The 23,327-nt window shown below is 41.3% G+C and overlaps 1 protein-coding gene across 5 annotated transcripts in view; it reads right to left on the bottom strand.

Moving 5' to 3' along the window:
- BOD1L1 (biorientation of chromosomes in cell division 1 like 1) overlaps positions 1 to 23,327 on the bottom strand; it is a 425,195-nt gene that overhangs the window by 303,582 nt on the left and 98,286 nt on the right. For 4 of the 5 annotated variants that reach the window (XM_033949017.1, XM_033949024.1, XM_033948998.1 and 1 more), the window contains exon 7: positions 7,251 to 7,365. In XM_033949017.1, the coding sequence (XP_033804908.1) occupies positions 7,251 to 7,365 (115 nt within the window). Of the gene's footprint in view, positions 1 to 5,939; positions 6,084 to 7,250; positions 7,366 to 23,327 lie in introns of those variants that run through there. The other variant, XM_033949033.1, reaches the window with a different exon arrangement.

Here is a 23,327-nt window from a genome sequence, read left to right as displayed (position 1 = left end):
GATAAATTGTTTATCTTTCAGTACTTTTTTTAACTTCAGACTCCCATCTTTAACAAACCTCTTCAAAGTCTTTCAGTCTATAAATGCTCCCAACAATCCAACAGAAAGCATTCCTCCCTTAATTCTCAAGAAATTATTTTCTTTCTTTGGTCCAATTTTATTGGAAATGGTAACTAAAAGTCTTGTCCCTAAAGCCTGGAAATCATCTCTGGTCTTCCCAAAACTAAAAAACCAAAATCTAGACACAACATTACCAGCAAACTTCCGTCCTATTGCTAACCTTCCTCTCATTTCTAAACTAACGGAGAAAATAGTACATAAACAGCTTGCCAAATTTACTGACAAAACCAATTGCTACACCCGCAAACTGGTTTTCGCTCTAATTACTCTACCGAATTATCTTTACTAGGTCTCATCACTACTATACATTACTTTCTTGATCATCGAAAATCCGTTCTTATTTCTCTTGACTTGTCTGCAGCATTCGATACTGTTGATCACTTCCTTCTTGTTGATCGCCTTAGAAACTGCGGCATTACAGGCTCAGCCCTTTCATGTTCACCTCTTACTTTAATGAACATAATTTTAAAGTTCACTCAAAAGAGGAAACCTCACCACCCATAGTTCAAACTTACGGCGTCCCACAAGGCTCTAATCTCTCTCCTTTACTATTCAATATCTTTATTTCTTCTCTCCTCACTCTAGCTCAGTCTATTGGTTTCACGATTTTCGCATATGCAGACGACATTCAACTACTTCACCCCGTTGATTCTTCAAACATATCCGAAATACAAGAAATTAACACTAAACTGGACAAAATCAGTGATTGGCTTCATACAAACAAACTCTCCCTCAATATTAATAAATCCTGTGGTTTACTTTTTCCAACCAAAAACAATGAAATAATAACAGGAAAGATCCTCATCAAATCTTACCCAGTAAAAATGAAAACAAAAATAAAATTACTTGGTGTAATCATAGACAAAGATTTAACTTTCATGATCAGATTAGTTCAGTGGTAAAAATCTGCTTTTATAAACTCCGGCTTATTCGCTCTTTAACTTCTATTCTCGAAACCAAAGCTATTACAACCCTTGTTCATTCACTAGTTATCTCTCATCTCGATTACTGCAATTCTCTTTATAACGGAATTCCCCAAAAAGAATTACGTCTTCAGCTCATTCAAAACACGGCAATAAAATTCATACATAAGTTAGGGAAATATGATCATGTTACCCCCCTTCTGAAAGAAGCTCACTGGCTACCTATCACACACCGCATTACCTATAAAACACTTATGCTGGTCTTTAAAATCAAACTTTCGCGTCTACCACCCTTTCTGGACAAACTCCTTATCCCTTTCTGCCCCTCTCGGACTCTTAGATCAGCAGATCAGAACCTACTATCTGTTCCTTCTATTAAGGAATTCTATTACACTAGGAAATCCAATTTCTCTGTAGTCGCCCCAACTTTATGGAATGCCCTGCCATCCCAACTTCGCACAAAAATCTTATTGATAAATTCAAGACAAAACTAAAAACGTTCTTATTTCAAGATGCATTCCACAGCTCCTGAACCTCTCATCACTAAGCCTGCCAACCGCTTTTAAGAAGCGACTTTATCCCTAATGTTTTATCCCTCTCCTTCTCTTTTCTCTTTAACTCATTTTTTTTCCTCTCCTAACAATGTAACTTCCCCCCCACTTTTTTTCTTCAAGCCCCACTCTCATGTTTGTCATTGTACACTGTCTTCCATGTTCACCTCCCTCCATTTTATAAGTATTATTTTAATCCTTTATTTTATCATAGCATTGTAAACCGGCTAGATACTAGTTGATGGTCGGTATATTAAAAATAATAAAATTTGAAACTTGAAACTATCCAAGGCCTAAAGGGCCAGAGTGGGCTACAGAAAGCAAAGAAACTAAGTGGCTGAAAAATACAAGGAGACTAACAAAAGTTATGAAAACTCTGCTCAACGGTGACATATTTACCTACCATGAAAACAAACATCAAAAGATAAAATTTTAAAGCAAGTTGAGTGGGAGCACCAGGACAGAGTAAAAGATTAGCTCTGTAAAAATAGTAACTGGCTAGGACCCATATTACAATGGCAAGTGGGAAGATGCATGTCCATACAGTCTGTTCTCGTTATTCATGGTAGTATGGATTCTGGAAAAGTCTGCAAACCGCAAAATCGTGCCCAACACTATGCCTATGGGAAAATAGAGGTTAGGTTCCAGCAGTACATTTTGCACCTCAAAACTGTGTAAAGTGACTAATGGATCCTACAGAAAAAAATAGGATTAAGTTTCTGCATGGGACAGCATTTAACAAAAACCATAGAAGAACATTTAGAATACTGCAAACATATTTTCTTATTTGGAGTATTGTTTAGAAGTAACATTCTTAAACAAAATAACTGCACAGAACAGTGTTACAAAATAAATGTACAATATTGCACAACCATAGTAAATAATTAATCTGCTCATCAACCAATGCAATGCACCATGGTTTTCTCACTATTAGAAGTACAATAACGCTATTAAACAAAAACTGCACACAGCAGTGCTGAAAAATAAATGCAGTAATGTACTGCACAGTTCTTCAATCGTCGGTCCGCGGACCGGTGTCGGTCCGCACGGGCCGGCGAGATCAAGTCGGCAGTTAAATTTCCTGCCGACTGCGGTTCCTGCTCATTAATGTTCCTCCCAGCCTCAGGCGATTAAGACAGGCTGCCGACGTCGGGGCCTTCCTTCTCTGAGTCTCGCCTGTTCGGAAACAGGAAGTTGAAACAAAATAGGCGGGACTCAGAGAGTGAAGGTCCCAACGTCGGCAGCCTGTCTTTGATCGCCGCCCCTGCCGAGTTGCTGAAGAGGGCCGTGGAGAGAGCTGCACATTCAGGTGCAGGTGGAGGGAGATGGTCAGCGTGTGCGAGCAAGATCCTGGGGAGCCTTCACAGTGGCTGTCTCCCCTCCCACCAGCTCTCCTATTTGCCAGGGCAGTGATTTACCGGCAACTTCCTGCAGGCAAGTACTGAGAGCTGCTGGAAGGGGAGACAGCCACTGTAAGAGGCAGGGAAGCTGCTGGATAAAGGGAGAGCTGTTACTGGACTTGGAGAAAGTTAGAAGGAGAGATGCTGCTGGGAGGGGAGGAGGGAAAGGGATGGGAAGAGAAGAGAGTTAATGTTGGATAGAGGGAGGAGGGAAGGGAGAAGAAGGAGAGATGCCGCTGGAAGGGGAGGAGGGAAAGGGATGGGAAGAGAGTTAATGTTGGATAGAGGGAGGAGGGAAGGGAGAAGGAGAGATGCTGCTGGAAGGGGAGGAGGGAAAGGGATGGGAAGAGAGTTAATGTTGGATAGAGGGAGGAGGGAAGGGAGAAGAAGGAGAGATGCTGCTGGGAGGGGAGAAGGGAAAGGGATGGGAAGAGAGTTAATGTTGGATAGAGGGAGGAGGGAAGGGAGAAGGAAAAAAGGAAGGAGGGAAGGGAGAAAGAAAAAAGGAAGGAAACAGCTGGCAAGGAGATTACAGGAGGGGAAGGGGGTCAGGGTGGAATGGAGAGATCAGATGAGGGAAAGGGGAGAGAGAGGAATGAGAAAGTAGAGAGACATTGATGCTGGAAAGGAGGTCAGCAGAGAAATGAGAGAGGGATAAAGATGCTAGATCTGGTGTAGGAGAGATAAAAATGAAGAAGGCAGTGAAGCTGGAATGAATGATGTAAAAAGGAGAGGAGGAACAGGCTGGATGGACAGGGAAGAGGGGCATAGAAATAAGTCAGATACATATGGAAGGGGGAGAGGGCAGACATTGGATGGAACGGGTAGATGCTGGAAGGAAAAGAGTGAAAAGAAGATGAAAGCAGAAACCAGAGACAACAAAAGGTAGAAAAAAATAATTTTATTTCTATTTTGTCATTAGAATATATCAGATTTGAAACATATATCCAGCTAGAGACATAACTGGGGACTGCAGTATTCTGTTAGCATGATATTTCTATGTAGCATTCTATAATAACTTGGCTTGTTCAGTTTTCTTGATAGTAGAGGGGATATATGTGAAGGGGAGGGGAGACAGGGGTTTTGTTGGTCCGTGCTCTGTATATTTATATTTATAAAATCACAATTGTTCAGAATATTGTTTCTTTTTATACTTTAATAAAATACGTTCAATATAAAATCATAATTGCGGCTTGTGCAGATGGGATCAGATGGTTTGCGGGGACCGAACTCGCGAAGATGGGGCGTAAATTGGGTTTTTTAATTTTAGTCCTAGTAGTTTGCCGGTCCACAAAATAATTCTTTTATTTCTGCCGGTCCACGGGTGTAAAAAGGTTGAAGAACACTGATGTACTGTACAGTATTGCACTACCACAGTAAGCAATTAGTCTGCTCAATGCACCATGGATTTCTCATCATTAGAAGTACAATTAATGCTGTTAAACAAAAAAATTGCGTACAATGGCACTGAAAAATAAATACGTAGCCATGCTGTAACATGCTAGTGGACGTTCTAACAGGGGCCTTTAGTGTGCTTACTATTAACACAAAACAGTTCAGGATGCTAAAATGCAGACTGGGAAACTGACATATATAAAGAGATGGTACACTACCATTATGAAAACATTGCTTGGCAAAAAACAGCTTTACACAAATACAGGTGTACAGTGCTGTACTGTATCACTCAAGTTGTATCACTCAGCCTGATCAACCTCTAGCACATGAGTGGAAACTGACAAGTCAATTTCTGATACATCAACCTCTAGAGAAGGACAGGCGTGCAGCTCAAAAATGGCAGTATAGTATCTGTAGAAAATGGAGATGTCGGCACTGGTAGGTCTACTTCAGTCTGATCAACCTCTGGTGCATGAAGTCGAGGCTGACAAGTCAACTTCTGAAAAAACTGTGTCAGCCTTGTCTGCTTGGCTTTCCTTCTCAAGTCTTAAGTGTCTCAGCTTAAGGGGCAAATGCAGAGCTTGTCAGATGCTTGAATTTTAGACTGCGCTCACCATAGGATCGCATTCCTCCATGTCATTGAACAGTTTTTCCAATGTCGATGCCCATCCTAGCATGCAATTCAGGTTCTTTCCTTTACGTGCATGAAGATTTGGGGCTCTGTAGACTATATGAGGCTTGCATTTGAAATCTCTCTTGTCATTGGCACAAAGTATCTTTAAATGCCTTGAATCCTGGGGTTTTTGCAGTCATCTTTGTCATATATGTCCGTTTCTCAGTCTGTTTGTAAAACAAGTCAGTTTCATCCATATTGAATGCCTCCTCCGGCACATACCCCTTTTCTTCAATTGCACTTGGCAGGTATGTTTTAAATTCCTCAGAAGCTTCGTTGTCAGCTGAACCTGCCTCCCTGAAAGGCTTACATGTTTTAGTGCATATCGCTTTTTAAAACGCGCTAGCCAACCTGAACTCACAGAAAAGGGTTTCACATTTTCCTGCCTCTGCATATCGCTTTTTAAAACGTGCTAGCCAACCTGAACTCACAGAAAAGGTTTTCACATTTTCCTGCCTCTGCATATCGCTTTTTAAAACGCGCTAGCCAACCTGAACTCACAGAAAAAGATTTCACATATTCCTGCCTCTGGGTGATGTGTTTGTAAATGTTTCTGGCTTTCATCCTGACAACAACACTATCCTCTGTACTATTTTTTCTCATTCACCATTTGCATTATCCAGAAATTTAGCTGCTTCTTCATCTTTTCCATTGACTGATCACGAATCACAGATGTTGTTTTGAAACTTTCCGATGCAGCATCGTGAATAGACCAACAAATATCTTCCTTTTTTTGTTGGATGGATTGGATTGTGGATTCATTCACATTGAACTCACAGCTGACAGCAGAAACAGACTTGCCAGAACAAAGCCTGTTTAAAACACGTATTTTGTCATGCAAGATACATGACATGTTTCTTTCTCTTTGGAGCTGTACCTGCATAGGCTTGTAACTCACTCTCTTGATGCTTGCTGGTCATCCTCTCTGGAGTTGTACCTGCAGATGCTTGTAACTCACTCTTTTATGCTTCTAACTCACTCTCTTGACACTTGGTGGCTGTTTCTGGAAGCAAAGCCAAACCTGGAGATGAAAAAGAAAGGAAACAAAGCTTTTTTTCTAAGGTCGGAGGTCCGTGAATACACGAACACATAGCGCAAATGGCAAATAGTGGTCACAATGCATGCAACCGCAGATAATCAAAATCGCGAATCGGGAACGCGTGAATAACGAGAACGAATTGTATATGGTTGAATGTTCCATAAAGTTGTGTAAACAAGCTTGGGAACATTCCCACACAGGCTCTGTTGAAATGACACCACCCACATGTAAGACTCTTGTCCTTGGAGAATCTTCTTTACGAGCTGGAAGATGTGAAATCAGCACAAATGTAATAAAAGTATATATGAACCAATAGGTGGTAAAAACCTGTATCAGTTTTTGTGATATTGTGATCAACCATAAGAAAAAACAAACAAACCTATGAATGGCTGATTATGCCATCTGAAATACAAACTTTTTTTTACCACCTTCTATTTTTACAGAACTTCTCTCAACTGTTCCATGACCTTTGGTATTAATGTGTTATCACCATTCCTTCTCTCCAATGGTAACTGAGTTACTGTTTTAATAGATTAGATTAACATGTCTTATGTACATACTCAATTGTCTTTACACTGTATACCCCATATATATTTTTCTCCGTGTACACATTGGTTATTGTATTTTCATACTGTTTTATTCCTATTACATAAATAAAACTTTTTGAACTGAAAAAAAAAAAATTAGATATACACATGTCCCATTTTACCTACTCCTCATCCTGAGATTCCAATGGGCACATTTATGAAGTGCAAACTTCAGCATAATGCAATAATCATATCAAGTTAAAGTCGATGGTAGATCAGTAATATCTTCTACGTTAAGTGCCCATGACCATGTTCTCTTTTAGCCTGGGAAATGAAAGTTAACTTAAAGTGGCAGTTATCACAAAAATATTGATCTGCCATTAATAAGCAGCTGCACATTTTTAAATGATTTCATAGAGCTTCTTATTACAGTATTCTTTTTAAATTCAATCAGACTTTGGAAATAAACAGTAAGCAAGTTACTTTAGAAAAGGCCTGAACTTCTGGAATATGCTGTACTACTGAAAGGGTAGAATATAAGCACCAATATTACAATTAAACAAGTCAATGTAAACATTTTGAATAGAACATTGCTCATATCTGCTCTAAGTCCTCAACATACCTTGGCTCTTCATTTTTAAATATTTTGTTTTTTCAATAGCCTTTAGTTTACGCTTTTCCTCCAATTTTTCTCTGTTAAACTGTCTCCTCAGAAGCCTCTCTTCTTTTGCTCTAGCCTGGAAGTAGAAAATATGGACAGTGGAAGTGGGTGGATAATTTTTTTTTATTTATTTATTTAATTCGATTTCTATCCCATCCTCCTGGGAGCTCAGAATGGGTTACAAGCCAACATTCACAGTATGTTACCTTGGAAAGTACATTTGGCAATACAATATACTACAATACCATACCATACAATACAGTAGCATAATGATAAGCCTGGACAGTAAAGTTTCAAGTTTATTTAAAATTTCTTATACCGCCCAATCAGCCTTCTAGGCGGTGTACAAATTCATAAAAACATAAAACATACTTTAGCTAAAATACAAGTTTAAGCTGACATTGCGTCACCAAACTAACTTTTAATAACTTTCGAAGACTTTTAAAAACAAAGACAAACAGGAACAAAAGGTAAAAAGGCAAGAACTACAATAGTCAAAAGAGAACAATTAAGGAAAAAACAATAGGAGGGGCTACTATAAATAATGTTGAACTCAATAATGTTGAACTCAATTGCCCTTAAAAGGACAGTTAGGTCTTGAAGGCATTAAGAAAGAGAAATATCTTTAGCTTCATCTTAAAATTATTAAGAATTGATTATTTGCGTAAGTAATTTGGGATACTATTCCAAAGAGAGGGGGCAGTGAATAATTGCTTCCTTCCATACTTTTGGAAGAGTTCCTGTACTTAAACTATCAGATCAGATTTAAAATATCAGGTCCAAAAAATGAAAAAAAAAAAACATTTTTGAAAAATTAGTAGAATGGTCTCCGAGTTGGAACCTTTTATGTTTAATGTGTTCAAAGTTCTCTGTAAATCTTGAAGAGTGGGTAGAGTAAATTTCGAACATTTAGAGAGAGGGAGATGTACAGTCTCAGATTTTTTAACGAAGTCCACTGTATAGGGAGAAGTGGAGTTTATGCTGACAATATTTGATTGGAAAATGAGAGTCTCTAATTTTTTGGATTTTCTTGATAAGAGGCGATTGCTTGAGCTGAGGGGGGTGAGGCTGTCAATTTGGACGCTCTCCTCTGTGAAGTTAATGATTTTGTGATAGTAAATAATGCAGAAGTATTTTTAGCTTTTTTAATTTGTAGTATTCTTTTTTTGATCTGTTAATCTCAGATTTATAAAAATTAGCTTGTTCCTTGAATTTATTTAGGTTGTGTAAAGTCTTGTTTCTCTACTACTTTCTTTCAAGGGATCTCAGTTGTTTTTTAATAAGAGTAAGACTAGGACTATACCAGGGGTTCTTTTGTTTACGTGGAGAAATGGTATAGGTAACGATGGGCGCTAATAAGTCTAAGAGTTTAGTAATGGAGGCTTTCCATGAGGCAACTTTCTCCTCAATAGACAATTCTGATAATTCTGAAAAGTCATGAGAAATTATTGTTTTAGGATGAAGGATTAAGGCATTGGACCTAGTAGATTGAGAGATACTAATGAGAAAGTGATCAGTCCAAGGAAATTGTGTGCAAGCCACAACTTGAAAATAGCAACTTGGATGAAAGACCACAAACTAAAACTAAATCTGAACAAAACAAACTTCATCCTACTCGAAAATAAAAAAAACCCAACTGTAACAAGCCTTGTCATAAACTCTACAACATACCACATCCAACCCACTTTAAAACTCCTGGGAGTGCTAATAGACAGAGTCTGTACAATGCAGCCAAAAATCAACAATAAAATAAAAAAAATCATTCGCAGTCATGAGAAACCTGAGGCAAATCAGAAAATTCTTCGACAAAAAACAATTCCAACTCTTGGTACAATCCCTAATCTTAGGTCTAATAGACTACTGCAACATATTATATCTCCCATGCACAGCAACCATGATACAACAATTATAAACAATACAAAACACAGCCCTAAGACTGGTCTACTCACTGAAGAAATATGAACACATCAGAGGCATACCACGACTCACATTGGCTCCCAATACACGCGAGAATACACTTCAAATTTTACTGCCTACTATTTAAAGCAATAAACGGAGACAGCCCAGCCTATTGGAACAACCGACTAGTTCAAGCCACCTCAACCAGACATAGGAGAACCCACGCACCATTCACACACCCTCCAACCAAAAATGTCAAAAGAAAAAACAAAACAAAACGTACGACAACCTCCTAGCCACTCAAGCTGCAAAACTCGACCCACAACTCTACAACCTATTGACCACGACTACAGACTATAAAACCTTCAAAAAAAGAAATAAAAACCCTTCTATTCATAAAACACATAAAAACGAACTAACACCTACATCACCTGCAACTACTACATATGAACTTCTAATATCATGACAACTCAGATGTAATCCTTAACAACTCAAAGAAATGTACAAACTACTCCCTAAATACTTCTAATCTCCAGACAAACCATTTGTAATCCGCCTTGTAACCGCAAGGTAATGGCAGAATAGAAATACCTAATGTAATGTAATCTCTGAGTGGTGAGGGAACAAGAACCATGTCTAACGTGTGCCCTGATATATGAGTGGGACAGGTTACCAATGGACTGAGGTTTAAATCCTTTAAGAGGGTAAAAATATCTAAGGTAAAAGTATTTTTAAGGTCATCAAAATGAATATTAAAATCTCCTAAAATAATGGGGTTGAGGGATGAAGTACAAAACTCAAAGATAACGGATTGAAGTAAAATTAGTGACTGGCTATTAACAGGAGGGGGAAGGTAAATTAGTAAATAATCTAATGAAGGGTTAGACTTCATTCTAAATTAAATAGATTCTAAGATACAGCTAGGGGAAGATAATTCTAACATAGAAAGAAAAGAATCTCGGTGGATTATTGCTTAAGGACAGCTTGGGTGGGGACATTCATAGGAAATTCCTGGGGAGGTACTACAGTAGATTGGACCAGATGGTCACCAACTAATAGTTGCTGGTGGGAGAGAGTTGAGGGGATTGTTTGCGTCAGGACCTTTAGTTGAAGAAAAAGGTCTTCACAGCTCTTTGGAAGGTCATTAATGAGTTCTGTGATCTGATTTGTGGGGGGAGTTGGTTCCAGAGCTGTGGGATGAAGTGGCTGTAGGAGTGTTTGCGGGCGTTTTCCATCAGGAGAAACCTTCCTGGGGGGGATGCACAGTCATCTCTCTGCTCTAGAGCAGAGGGGGTGGGTAGAACTTATGTAGCTGAGGTGTAGCTTGGAACTTATGTAGGCTGGGGTGGTGGCGTGGAATCTTTTATGTGCTATTACAAGAGTCTTCCCCATATCATTCAACATAACAGCATATTAGAAGCAACATGTAGTGACTGGTTGTATGCATTTCACCTGGTTACGGGCAAAGTGGTCTTTTGCTATACAGGCAGTCCCTGAGTTAGACATCCGACTTAAGTACGACTCCTACTTAAGAACGTGGTTGCTGCTGAATCTGATTTCACTAAGCAGTATTCCAGTGGTATAGACTCCTATACTTCACCTGTAGCAGATTCAAGAATAATTCATGGCCACATTTAAAACAGTGTGTGGTTGTGCATGCTGTACCTGAGAGCTTATGGTTTAGGTTTAAACTAACTCAAAGATATAAGGGTGTATATTACATTACATTACATTACGGATTATATTGTTAAACAAAATGGAACACACACAAACCTACAAAAGTACCTTAGAGGGAACACTGGGGACAGTTGGCCCTTTTGTCAGCAGGGAGACGATAAGTAGCAAGAATCTTAAAAACTACAAGTTCTGAGTTACATACAAAACCAACTTAAGAACAACTTTTAAAACGTAACTCGTTCTTAACCCGGAGACTGCCTATATATGAAAAATCAGTAAAGAGACATATGCTTTTTCTTTCATGAAAATATATAGAGAAATGTGTTTTCTGATGAGAGCAGGGTAATAAATGAATAATTTCTACAGAATTTTCAAGATATACAAACAGTTTTCTGTGTTGTCTTCGGAAAATACTTAGAACATAAGAATAGCCTTACTGGGTCAGACCAACGGTCCATCAAACCCAGAAGCCTGTTCTTATGGTGGCCTATCCAAGTCACTAGTACCTGGCCAAAACCCAAAGAGTAACAACATTCCATGCTACCAATCCAAGACAAGCAGTAGCTTGCCCCATGTCTTTCTCAATAACAGACTATGGACATTTAATCCAGGAAATTGTCCAAACCCTTCTTAAAACCGTTATGCTATCCGCTCTTACCACAACCTCTGGCAATGCATTCCAGAGTTTAACTATTCTCTGAGTGAAAAAATATTTCCTTCTATTGGTTTTAAAAGTATTTCCCTGTAACTTCATCAAGTGTTCCATAATCTTTGTAATTTTTGACGGAGTGAAAAATCAATCCACTTGTACCCTTTCTACTCCACTCAGGATTTTGTAGACTTAAATCATATCTCCCCTCAGCCGTCTCTTTCCAAGCTGAACAGCCCTAACTTTTTTAGTCTTACCTCATATGAGAAGAATTCCATCCCTTTATCATCTTGGTGACTCTTCTTTAAGCCTTTTCTAGTGTTGCTATATCTTTCTTGAGATAAGGAGACCAGAACTGAACAAAATATTCCAGGTGAGGTTGCATAATGAAACGATATAGAGGCATTATAACATTATTAATCTTGTTAACCATCCTTTTTTAAATAATTCCTAGCACCTTGTTTGCTTTTTTGGCCGCCGCCACATATTGAGCGGAAGGTTTCATTGTATTGTCTACAATGATATCCAGATCCTTTTCTTGGACGCTAACCCCCAAGGTGGACCCTAGCATTCAGTAACTGTGATTTGGGTTATTCCCATTGTGCATCACTTTGCATTTGTCCACATTAAATTTCATCTGCCACATGGACGCCCAAGTCTTCCAATTTCCTAAGGTCTGCCTGTAATTTTTCACAATCTGCATGCACTTTAACATCTTTGAACAGTTTAGTGTTATCTGCAAATTTAATCACCACACTCGTCATTCCAATTTCCAGGTCATTTATATCTCTATTGAAACCCAGACCAGAGTCTCAGCCTGCCTGTCCGACATTGCCACCTGGATGTCTCGCTGCCATTTAAAATTGAATATGGCTAAAACAGAGCTGCTCATCTTCCCGCCTAAACTCACCTCTCCACTTCCTTCATTCTCAGTTTCTGTGGACAACACTCTCATCCTTCCTGTTTTGTTTGCTCATAATCTTGGGGTCATCTTTGACCTCTCTCTCGTTCAAAACCCAGATACAACATATCGCTAAAACCTGTCACTTCTTCCTCTATAATATTACCAAAATCCAACCCTTCTTCTCTGAGCACACTACCAAAACACTTATCCACGCGCTCATCATTTCGCGCTTAGATTACTACAACTCGCTACTTTCAGGCCTTCTACTTAGCCATCTCGCTACCCTCCAATCCTTCCAGAATTCGGCTGTACGATTCATATTCTGGGAAAGCCGCCATAATTATGTTACCCCTCTCCTAAAGTCACTTCATTGGCTTCCCATCCATTTCAGACTACAATTCAAACTCCTCTTACTGACCTACAAATGCACTCACTCAGCTGCCCCCCAATATCTCTCTTCATTTATCTCCCCTATGATCCCCCTGTGAGCTCCACTCAGCTGATAAGTCTCTCCTATCTGTGCCCTTCTCTTCAACTGCCAACTCCAGACTCCATCTTTTCTGCCTTGCTGCGCCGTATGCTTGTAACAAGCTGCCTGAATTCCTACGGCAGGCTCAGTCTCTGGCAGTGTTCAAGGCCCAGTTAAAAGCCTCCCTCTTTGAGAGTGCTTTCAACTCCTAACTCTTTTCACCTTGGGTTCTGCATCCCCAACCCTATATGTCATGTCTGTCTGTCCAAGTTAGATTGTAAGGTCTTCCGAGCAGGGAATGTCTATGTCCATCACGCCCAGCAGTCCGCTCACGCGGCGGCCCATAAGGTCCAGGGCCTGCATAATAATCCTCTATCTGTACCCTTCAATCCCCTTTTCTTTCAGGAAATCATCCAATCTCTTCTTGAAACCCAGTAGTGTACTTTGTTGTATCACATCCTCTGGAAATGCATTCCAGGTGTCCACCATCCTTTGGGTGAAGAACTTCCTAGCACAGGTTCTGAATCTGTCCCTTCTTAATTTTTCCGAACGCCCTCTCGTTCTTGTGGTTTTCAAAAGTTTGAAAAATCTGTCCCTCTCTACTTTCTCCATGCCCATTAAGATCTTGTAAGTCTCTATCATATCCCCTTTAAGCCTCCGCTTCTCCAGGAAAAAGAGGCCCAGCTTCTCTAATCTTTCAGCATATGATAGATTTTCCATACCCTTTATCAGTCGCTTCGCTCTCCTCTGAACCCTCTCGAGTATCGCCATATCCTTCTTAAGGTACGACGACCAATATTGGATGCAGTACTCCAGATGCAGGCGCACCATCGCCCGATATAACGGCAGGATAACTTCTTCAGTCCTGGCTGTAATACCTTTCCTGATTATACCTAGCATCATATTCACCTTCTTTGAGGCCGCTGCGCACTGTGCCAACGGCTTCATTGTTTTGTCCACCAGTACCCCTAAGTCCTTCCCTAGGCTACTTTCACCCATTAATGAACTAATAGGGAGATAATTAATGTTCCTCTGTGATTGTGTTCAATAAACTTCCTAATAATCACAGCTCTTGATTATATTATGTCTTACTGTGCAATAATAAACCATAAATAATTTTCCATGCGCTGTTATTTAAAAATTTTTTTTTTGTTTTGTGTGAAATGCTCAGACCCTACACCCCGTGATTAGTGATAAACCAACAACTGGGGTTCATAAGGGGACCATCATGGCAATCACCGTCCCCATACACCTACCAAACCATATAACGTCAATTCAGAATTAGCTGCCTAGCATCAAACAAACATAATTATGAAGAATCAAACTTCAATGACTTATCTGAATGTGGAGGTGGTGTTGATTTTTATGAGCCCCAGATCACTTTAAAACGATTACTTCATTCATTCATTATCTTCTATAAAAATAGTGCTGATATCCCATCCCCCCGACTCGAGTTTCACATCTTCATCAGGGAAGGACACTGCCAAATAAAACACAAGTGCCTAACGTGTTAACTGTGATTAATATTAAAAACATATTAAAACCTTAAATTGTAGGTGAAGGGTTCTGATCTTGAAAATCTTAAATGAACCTGCATGCCTACTGATGTACACGGCCTGAAAAAGGCCACAATACTTGAAAAATCTACTTAAATAATTCATTTCATACCTGAATTAGCTCTCCTAAACGAATGAGCAACTGGACCAGGACAAGCTGAAGGATACCCGCTGTTCAGTTTATTAAGGCTCCCTCACCGGAACTAGCAAAAGCCGAACCGGAAGAGAACACCCGACTAGAGGAACAGAACTGTCTATACTAATAACCATTCGATTTCATGGTTCAGTCCCGAAGGACTCAAGGTGTCCCAATTATATATGAAACGCTGTTCATTGAGAATTAAGATCTTAGAAAGATCCCCCTCATAATTTCTAATATGAGTTAATACTGTATATTTCAAGTCTTCGATGTCATGAGAATGTTCTATCCAATGAGCTGTCAGGGGGGCGGAGTTTCTATTATTCCTTATGCCACTAAGGTGTTCTGAAATTCTTATCTTGATTTTACGGGCAGTCTGACCTATGTACATTTTTTGGCAGGGACATAAGATACAATACACTACTCCTATCGAATTGCAATCTGTATTCGTTCTTAATATATATTGTTTGCCTCCTGACTTAGGTATACAAATCTGCGGGGTTTGCCATACATAGCGGCATAATCGACATCTATGGCAGGGTTGGTGTGGCCGGCGTACCTCCAGGTTCTTATTTTGTACTCTTCGTTTTAATTTCTCACCCAGATTCGGAGCCCTGGAGAACGCAAACTTTGGTCTACTGCCTAAAGCTGGATGCAGTTGGACTATTGGCCAATATTTTAATATGATTTGTTTGATGTCATTGCTTACACTAGTATGAGGCATAACACAGACCATATCATTCTGATCCTTATTGTTGTGAGTTTTTAACACCCATGGGCAATGACAATTCTTTGCCCTTTTCCATGCTCTTTTGATAATTTTGCGGGGGTATCCTCGATCCACAAAATTTTTGTACATTACCAATGCCTGGGTTTCAAAGTCTTCATCACCGGAACAGATTCTACGTAAACATAAGAATTGTCCATATGGAATACTATTCCTTAAATTCCGGGGATGAAAACTTTGATACTGTAATAAAGCATTACGATCGGATGGTTTTTTGTGTAGAGTGGTGGACATGGCACCTTTCTGACTGACAATTTTAATATCCAAAAAAGAAATAGCGTTCTGATTGAACTGATAAGTAAACTTTATGTTGGGATCAGTGTTCCCGCTAAGCTGCGTTGGCCTGCGCTCACGCACAAAATATTACATCGCAGCGCAAAGTTTCTCTTCACAGCGCACACACGCGTCGGTAAGGTAAGGGGACGCATTGGGGGGATTGCACTTCCCCACAATTGCCATGCTTCGGTTCCTCTTCTTCCTTCCTTCCTCCCCCCCCGCGGGACCCTGCGGCACCATCAACTCTTACTCCCTCTAATGTCGGCCCTGCAGCTCCAGACTTCCTCGCACCTTCTCCCCTCCCCCTTTGGATCGCTATTATTTTAAATGTTATAGCCGCGGAGCTGTATCCATCAGTGGAGATGTCTAACCTCGGCCTGCCCCGGAACTCTTACTGCAGCAGACGCCCGTCTAGGCAGGAACAGGAAGTCACTGTTGCAGTAAGAGTTCCGGGGCAGGCCGAGGTTAGACATCTCCACTGATGGATACAGCTCCGCGGCTATAACATTTAAAATAATAGCGATCCAAAGGGGGAGGGGAGAAGGTGCGAGGAAGTCTGGAGCTGCAGGGCCGACATTAGAGGGAGTAAGAGTTGATGGTGCCGCAGGGTCCCGCGGGGGGGGGGGGGGAGGAAGGAAGGAAGAAGAGGAACCGAAGCATGGCAATTGTGGGGAAGTGCAGAGCTGCAGGGAAGAGTGTTGCGGTACCCAGCTGGAGGGAGAAGGAAGATGAGGGAGGGAATTAAAGGAGATGCCAGGGCTTGGAGCGTAGGAGGAAGGTATGCCAGTCTAAGGGAAAAGGAAGGGGGAGATGTGAGAGCATGGAGGGGGAGCGAAAGATGGAAGAAAAGGAAAGGAGAGAGATGCCAGAGAATCAGGGAAGGGGAGATACCAGACTATGAGGAGAGGTGTGGGAGAGGGAAGGCGAGGAGAGAGATGCCAGACCAATGGGGTGAAAGGAGAGATGGAAGGGGGAGGCATACAGTTTCTGGAAGGGGCATAGAAGGAGAGAAGATGCCATATAGGGGAAGAGAGACGGCAGACAGTGGATGGAAGGAAGAGAGTTACAAGAAGATGAGGAAAGGAGAAACCACAGAAGACAAAGGTAGAAAAAAATTTCTATTTATTTATTGCTTTAGGAGACATGTGTCACTGTTTCTGTGAAGCATTGTATGCAGAGTCCAGCTTCTTGCTGGTTCAATTTAACCTTTGTCTATGTATTTTTATTTTATCCCCCCTTTTACAAAACTGTGAAGCGTTTTTAGCACCAGCCTTGGTGGTAGCAGCTCTGATGCTCAGAATTTTATGAGCATCAGAGCTGTTACCTCCGTAGCTAAAATCCACACTACAGTTTTGTAAAAGAGGGAGGGGTTAGTTTGTGATTACATATTCCTTACTGGGCGAAGGTGTTTTCTGTGTTCTGTGTGTTCGAAAGACATGGTTTTCTGTTAGGATTGACGGTGTAGGATTGATCTGTGCTGGTCTGGCTTGTTTAGTTTTACAATGGGTGTATTGATGTACTGCTCACTGCAATATGTAAGATGCTGCCTTTTCCTAGGTACTCATGTGTGACGTGTGGTTTGTTACTAAAAATCATGTTTTTCTTACAGATGGGGGGGGGGGGTGCCAAAAAATGATGGGCCCCGGATGTTACATATGCTAGGTACGCCACTGTATGTAAAGATACCAGAAAGCTGGCGTAGCAAAAACTTCTAAGTTTTGAGTATTTAACCCTCCCACAATCTCACGGGCACTCGTTTCAAGTTTATTGAGATTTTGATTTAAACGCAATATCAAATATTTTCAATGCGTATAACAAAAATAAATTTGGGGAAATAAATAAAACCATTTGAACCAGTGTTCCCGCTAAGCTGCGCTGGCGTGCGCTGGCGCACAAAATATTACATCGCAGCGCACACGTTTCTCGTCACAGCGCACGATCGGAAGAGGCGTACGGCAGATGGCAGGGCGGCGAGAGGAGAATCGGGCGAGTTGGCTCATAACTTGCTGGCGCCCGATATTTTTGGCTCACGGTGAAAAAAGTTTGCTCACAACACCCGCCCGCTTAGAGGGAACACTGGTTGGGATCCTTCTGATTGATCTCCGTCATAAATTGATTCAAGTCAGCCATATCCCCACTCCACACAAAAAACACATCATCGATGAATCTTCTCCAACAGCTAACTTGATTGAATAAAAAAGAAGTATACACATGTGTCTCCTCGAATTCAGTCATATACAGACATGTGAGGGTGGGAGCAACAGTGGCTCCCATAGCCACCCCCTTTGTTTGAAGGTAAATGTCATGTTCAAACTTAAAATAGTTATTGTATATGACTAACTTCGCCAACTCATTAATCAATAGTTGTTTTGATAAAGGTATTTTCAACTGTTGGGTCTTTTTTTCAACTAAAGACATGGCCGCCAACTGTGGAATGTTGGTATACAAAGCTACCACATCTGCCGTGACCAGAATAGAATGAAGACTTTGAAACCCAGGCATTGGTAATGTACAAAAATTTTGTGGATCGAGTATACCCCCGCAAAATTATCAAAAGAGCATGGAAAAGGGCAAAGAATTGTCATCGCCCATGGGTGTTAAAAACTCACAACAATAAGGATCAGAATGATATGGTCTGTGTTATGCCTCATACTAGTGAAAGCAATGACATCAAACAAATCATATTAAAATATTGGCCAATAGTCCAACTGCATCCAGCTTTAGGCAGTAGACCAAAGTTTGTGTTCTCCAGGGCTCCGAATCTGGGCGAGAAATTAAAACGAAGAGTACAAAATAAGAACCTGGAGGTACGCCGGCCACACCAACCCTGCCATAGATGTCGATTATGCCGCTATGTATGGCAAACCCCGCAGATTTGTATACCTAAGTCAGGAGGCAAACAATATATATTAAGAACGAATACAGATTGCAATTCGATAGGAGTAGTGTATTGTATCTTATGTCCCTGCCAAAAAATGTACATAGGTCAGACTGCCCGTAAAATCAAGATAAGAATTTCAGAACACCTTAGTGGCATAAGAATAATAGAATCTCCGCCCCCCTGACAGCTCATTGGATAGAACATTCTCATGACATCGAAGACTTGAAATATACAGTATTAACTCATATTAGAAATTATGAGGGGGATCTTTCTAAGATCTTAATTCTCAATGAACAGCGTTTCATATATAATTGGGACACCTTGAGTCCTTCGGGACTGAACCATGAAATCGAATGGTTATTAGTATAGACAGTTCTGTTCCTCTAGTCGGGTGTTCTCTTCCGGTTCGGCTTTTGCTAGTTCCGGTGAGGGAGCCTTAATAAACTGAACAGCGGGTATCCTTCAGCTTGTCCTGGTCCAGTTGCTCATTCGTTTAGGAGAGCTAATTCAGGTATGAAATGAATTATTTAAGTAGATTTTTCAAGTATTGTGGCCTTTTTCAGGCCGTGTACATCAGTAGGCATGCAGGTTCATTTAAGATTTTCAAGATCAGAACCCTTCACCTACAATTTAAGGTTTTAATATGTTTTTAATATTAATCACAGTTAACACGTTAGGCACTTGTGTTTTATTTGGCAGTGTCCTTCCCTGATGAAGATGTGAAACTCGAGTCGGGGGGATGGGATATCAGCACTATTTTTATAGAAGATAATGAATGAATGAAGTAATCGTTTTAAAGTGATCTGGGGCTCATAAAAATCAACACCACCTCCACATTCAGATAAGTCATTGAAGTTTGATTCTTCATAATTATGTTTGTTTGACGCAAGGCAGCTAATTCTGAATTGATGTTATATGGTTTGGTAGGTGTATGGGGACGGTGATTGCCATGATGGTCCCCTTATGAACCCCAGTTGTGAGTTTATCACTAATCACGGGGTGTAGGGTCTGAGCATTTCACACAAAACAAAAAAAAAATTTTAAATAACAGCGCATGGAGAATTATTTATGGTTTATTATTGCACAGTAAGACATAATATAATCAAGAGCTGTGATTATTAGGAAGTTTACTTTCACCCATTACCAGCCCCCACCCCCACCCCCCCATCGTATAGCAGTACTTTGGGTTGCAAGACTTTACATTTCTCTACATTAAACTTCATCTGCCATTTATTTGCTCACTCTCCCAGTTAGTTCAGGTCCCTTTGTAAATCATCACAGTCCTCTTTATTCCTAACCCCACTAAAAAGTTTTGTGTCATCTGCGAATTTTATAACTTCGCACTTCAGTCCTGTTTCTAGGTCATTTATGAATACATTGAACAGCAGCGGTCCAAGTACCGACCCATGCGGAACATCACTCGTGACCCTTCTCCAGTCCGAGTAGTGGCCCTGCACTCCTACCTGCCAAACAATTTTTGATCCATCTATGTACATCCCCTTCCACCCCATGGTTCTTTAGTTTCCTAAGCAGGCGTTCATGGGGTACCTTGTCGAAGGCTTTTTGGAAATCCAAGTATGCGATGTCTATGTGGGCCCCTTCGTCCATTTGCTTGTTTATTCCTTCGAAGAAGTGCAATAAGTTTGTTAGGCACTAGAGAATGACACGGTGGCGGTTTACCCGCTGCTACCGCATTTAGCCGCTGGTAACCCACCGGAACGGGGAAAGAAAAATAGCAGTCGCTGCGGTGAATGGTCTTGTCTCCGCAGTGAGGTATCAAGGATTGCGTGGTCCCCGCAGCCACCGCCTGCCTGCCCGTAGCGTTTTGCCAGCTCCCTCCCTCCACCTCACCTTATATTTCGAGTTTGCCGGCTTCCTTTTTCTTGAGCCGCACGCGCAGCTGCGCGAGTCAATCAATTTTCTCCTCTGATGCAACCAGAAACAGGAAGTTGCAGGAGAGGAGAAGTTTGATTGACTCGCGCAGCCGCGCGTGCATGGCTTTTTGAACGGATAAAGGAAGCCGGCAAACTCAGAATATAAGGTGAGGTGGAGGGAGGGTGGGGGCTGCTGGACCTTTATTTAAGTATATAAATACTTAAATAAATATTGAGGCATCTGCCTTGGGGCAGAATGATTTGTTTGTAATGTCTGCCAGTGCAGAGTCCAAGCGCTGGAGTGCATTCCAGGCGATCTAGGAGCCCTATTGGAATACGCTCACTCATCAACAACATATTCTTATATTGAATAAATAATTGGTTTCTGTGGGTGGAAGTTGGGTGAGGGGAGTTGTACTGATTATGGGATGTCTATCTTCTATTAATGTTCTTTCCAGCTTGAAGAAGGAAGTTAGTCGACTGAAGCACAGGATTCAAGAACTGGAGGGACTTTGCATCGCAGAAGACTCGTTCAAGACAGAAGACCCCTCAGGACAGCTGAAGACCAGAGAGAGAGAGAGGCACATCGAGGAACAAGTCAGGGAGCTCGAGGAGTTCATCAAAGAGGCCTACAGGAGGGTAGAAGAACAAGAACGTGAACAATGTAGGAAGGACAAAGATACACCCGCACGGAATAGAGGAAAAGAGCCATCTGACTCCAAAGAAGAAGAAGAAGCCCATAGAAGAATTCCGCAGGAAGGGGAGGCAAGGTCTTACCGGTGCCTAGAAGAGGAAGCAGTAAAGCACACCGAGGACACAGATCTGTGACCGGAGCGAAAACTGAAGAAGGGAAGGTCTGCAATCCTAGTAGGAGACTCAATCCTAAGGCAAGTTGATAGCCACATAGCAGGAGGGAGAGAGGATCGGCTAGTGACCTGCCTCCCAGGAGCAAGAACAAAAGACGTCGTTGACAGAATTGAAAGGATCCTAGCAGGAGCGGAGACGGAAGAGACTGCAGTGATGATCCACATTGGGACAAATGATATCAGCAGGAGAGACTATAGCAGGAACGCACTGATCAAACAGTTCAAGATTCTGGGAAAGAAGTTGAAGATGAGGACTCAGAAGATAGCGTTTTCAGAGATCCTACCGGTACCGAGGGCAGACGTGAAGAGGCAGACGGAACTACAATCAATAAATGCCTGGATGAGGAGATGATGTGAGGAAGAGGGATTCCACTTCGTGAGAAACTGGACGTTTTGGGGCAAGAACAAGCTCTTCAGGAGGGACGGACTACACCTGAGCACGGCGGGAATTATACTTCTAGCAAACAACATCAGGAGAAGCATAGAGCAGGCTTTAAACTAAGAAGAAGGGGAAAGCTGACAGTCGACCAGGTGTCGATGATTCGGAAGAAGGTATCCCGAGAAGATACTGAGTGGGAAAAATGCTGGGGAGACACAACGGGCAAACAACAAGAGTTGACGGAACAAGAGGATGATAAGAAGAACGTAACACAGGGGAAGACAAAAGGGGCAAAAAACAAGAATTGACACGACAAGAAAGGGATGATGATAAGGACGTAGCACAGGAAAAGGAAAAGAAGACAAGAAAATACTAGGACTTAAATTGCATGTATACATATGCGAGGAGCCTAAGGAACAAAATGGGAGAATTAGAAGTCATGGCCATAAAAAAGAACCTAGACATAATTGGGGTCTCTGAAACATGGTGGAATGAAGAAAATAAACGGGACATAGCACTGCTGGGGTACAAACTCTATCGCAAAGATAGATTGGACCAGAAAGGAGGAGGATTAGCCCTATACATAAAGGACAACATATACGTACTCGACCAGAGTGGAAACAGTGGCAACAACTGACAAACTGGAGTCGCTATGGGTTAAAATACCAAGAAGGAATGGGCCCGAGATAAAGATGGGCCTGTACTATCGTCCACCTGGGCAAACCGAAGAAAATGATGAAGAAATGGAAGCTGAAATGAGGCGGGAATGCAAAAACAGTAACACCATTGTTATGGGAGACTTCAACTATCCCGGGATAGACTGGAGTCTTGTAAACTCAAAATGCGCTAGGGAAACCGGATTCCTGGAGGCAATACAGGACTGCTTCATGGAGCAGCTTGTCAGAGAACCGATGAAAGGGAATGCCACTCTGGACCTGATCCTAAATGGGCTAAGAGGACCAGCAAAAGAAGTGGAAGTAGTGAGATCATTAGGAAACAGTGTTCACAATATGATCCAGTTCAAAGTCGAAGTAGGAATATCGAAGGGGAAGAGAATCATAGCGACAACTTTTAACTTCAAGAAAGGAAACTACGAAGCAATGAGGGCAATGGTAAGAAAGAAACTAAGGAACAGCTCAAAGAAATCACAGACTGTGGAGCAAGCCTGGTCTTTATTTAAGGACACGGTGAGCGCAGTGCAAAATCTGTATATCCCCAGATTTAGAAAAGGATGCAAAAAGGACCGAACAAAGACCCGGCGTGGATAACTGAAGAAGTGAAGAAAGCGATAGGAGATAAGAAAAAATCATTCCGGCTGTGGTAAAAGGACAAAACTGGGGAAAACTGGAAAGAGCACAGGAAACATCAAAAAGAATGTCACTGCGTGGTTAGAAGAGCAAAAAGAGAATATGAAGAAAAGCTAGCCAAGGAAGCACGTAATTTCAGATATGTTAAACGGAAGCAGCCAGCAAGGGAGGAGGTGGGACTGCTGGATGAGGGAGATAGGAAGGGAGTGGTGAAGGAGGAAAAGGAAGTGGCAGATAGACTAAACATGTTCTTTTCATCAGTTTTTACAAGAGAGGACACATCCAGCGTGCTGGAATCTGAAAAAATCTTTAAAGGAGATCAAGCAGAAAAGTTAACATCCATGGAGGTAAGCCTCGAAGACGAGCTCAAGCAGA

This window comes from Geotrypetes seraphini, chromosome 1 (assembly GCF_902459505.1).
Source record: "Geotrypetes seraphini chromosome 1, aGeoSer1.1, whole genome shotgun sequence".
NCBI lineage: Eukaryota > Metazoa > Chordata > Amphibia > Gymnophiona > Dermophiidae > Geotrypetes > Geotrypetes seraphini.
This window is presented reverse-complemented; position numbering and strand designations above follow the sequence as displayed.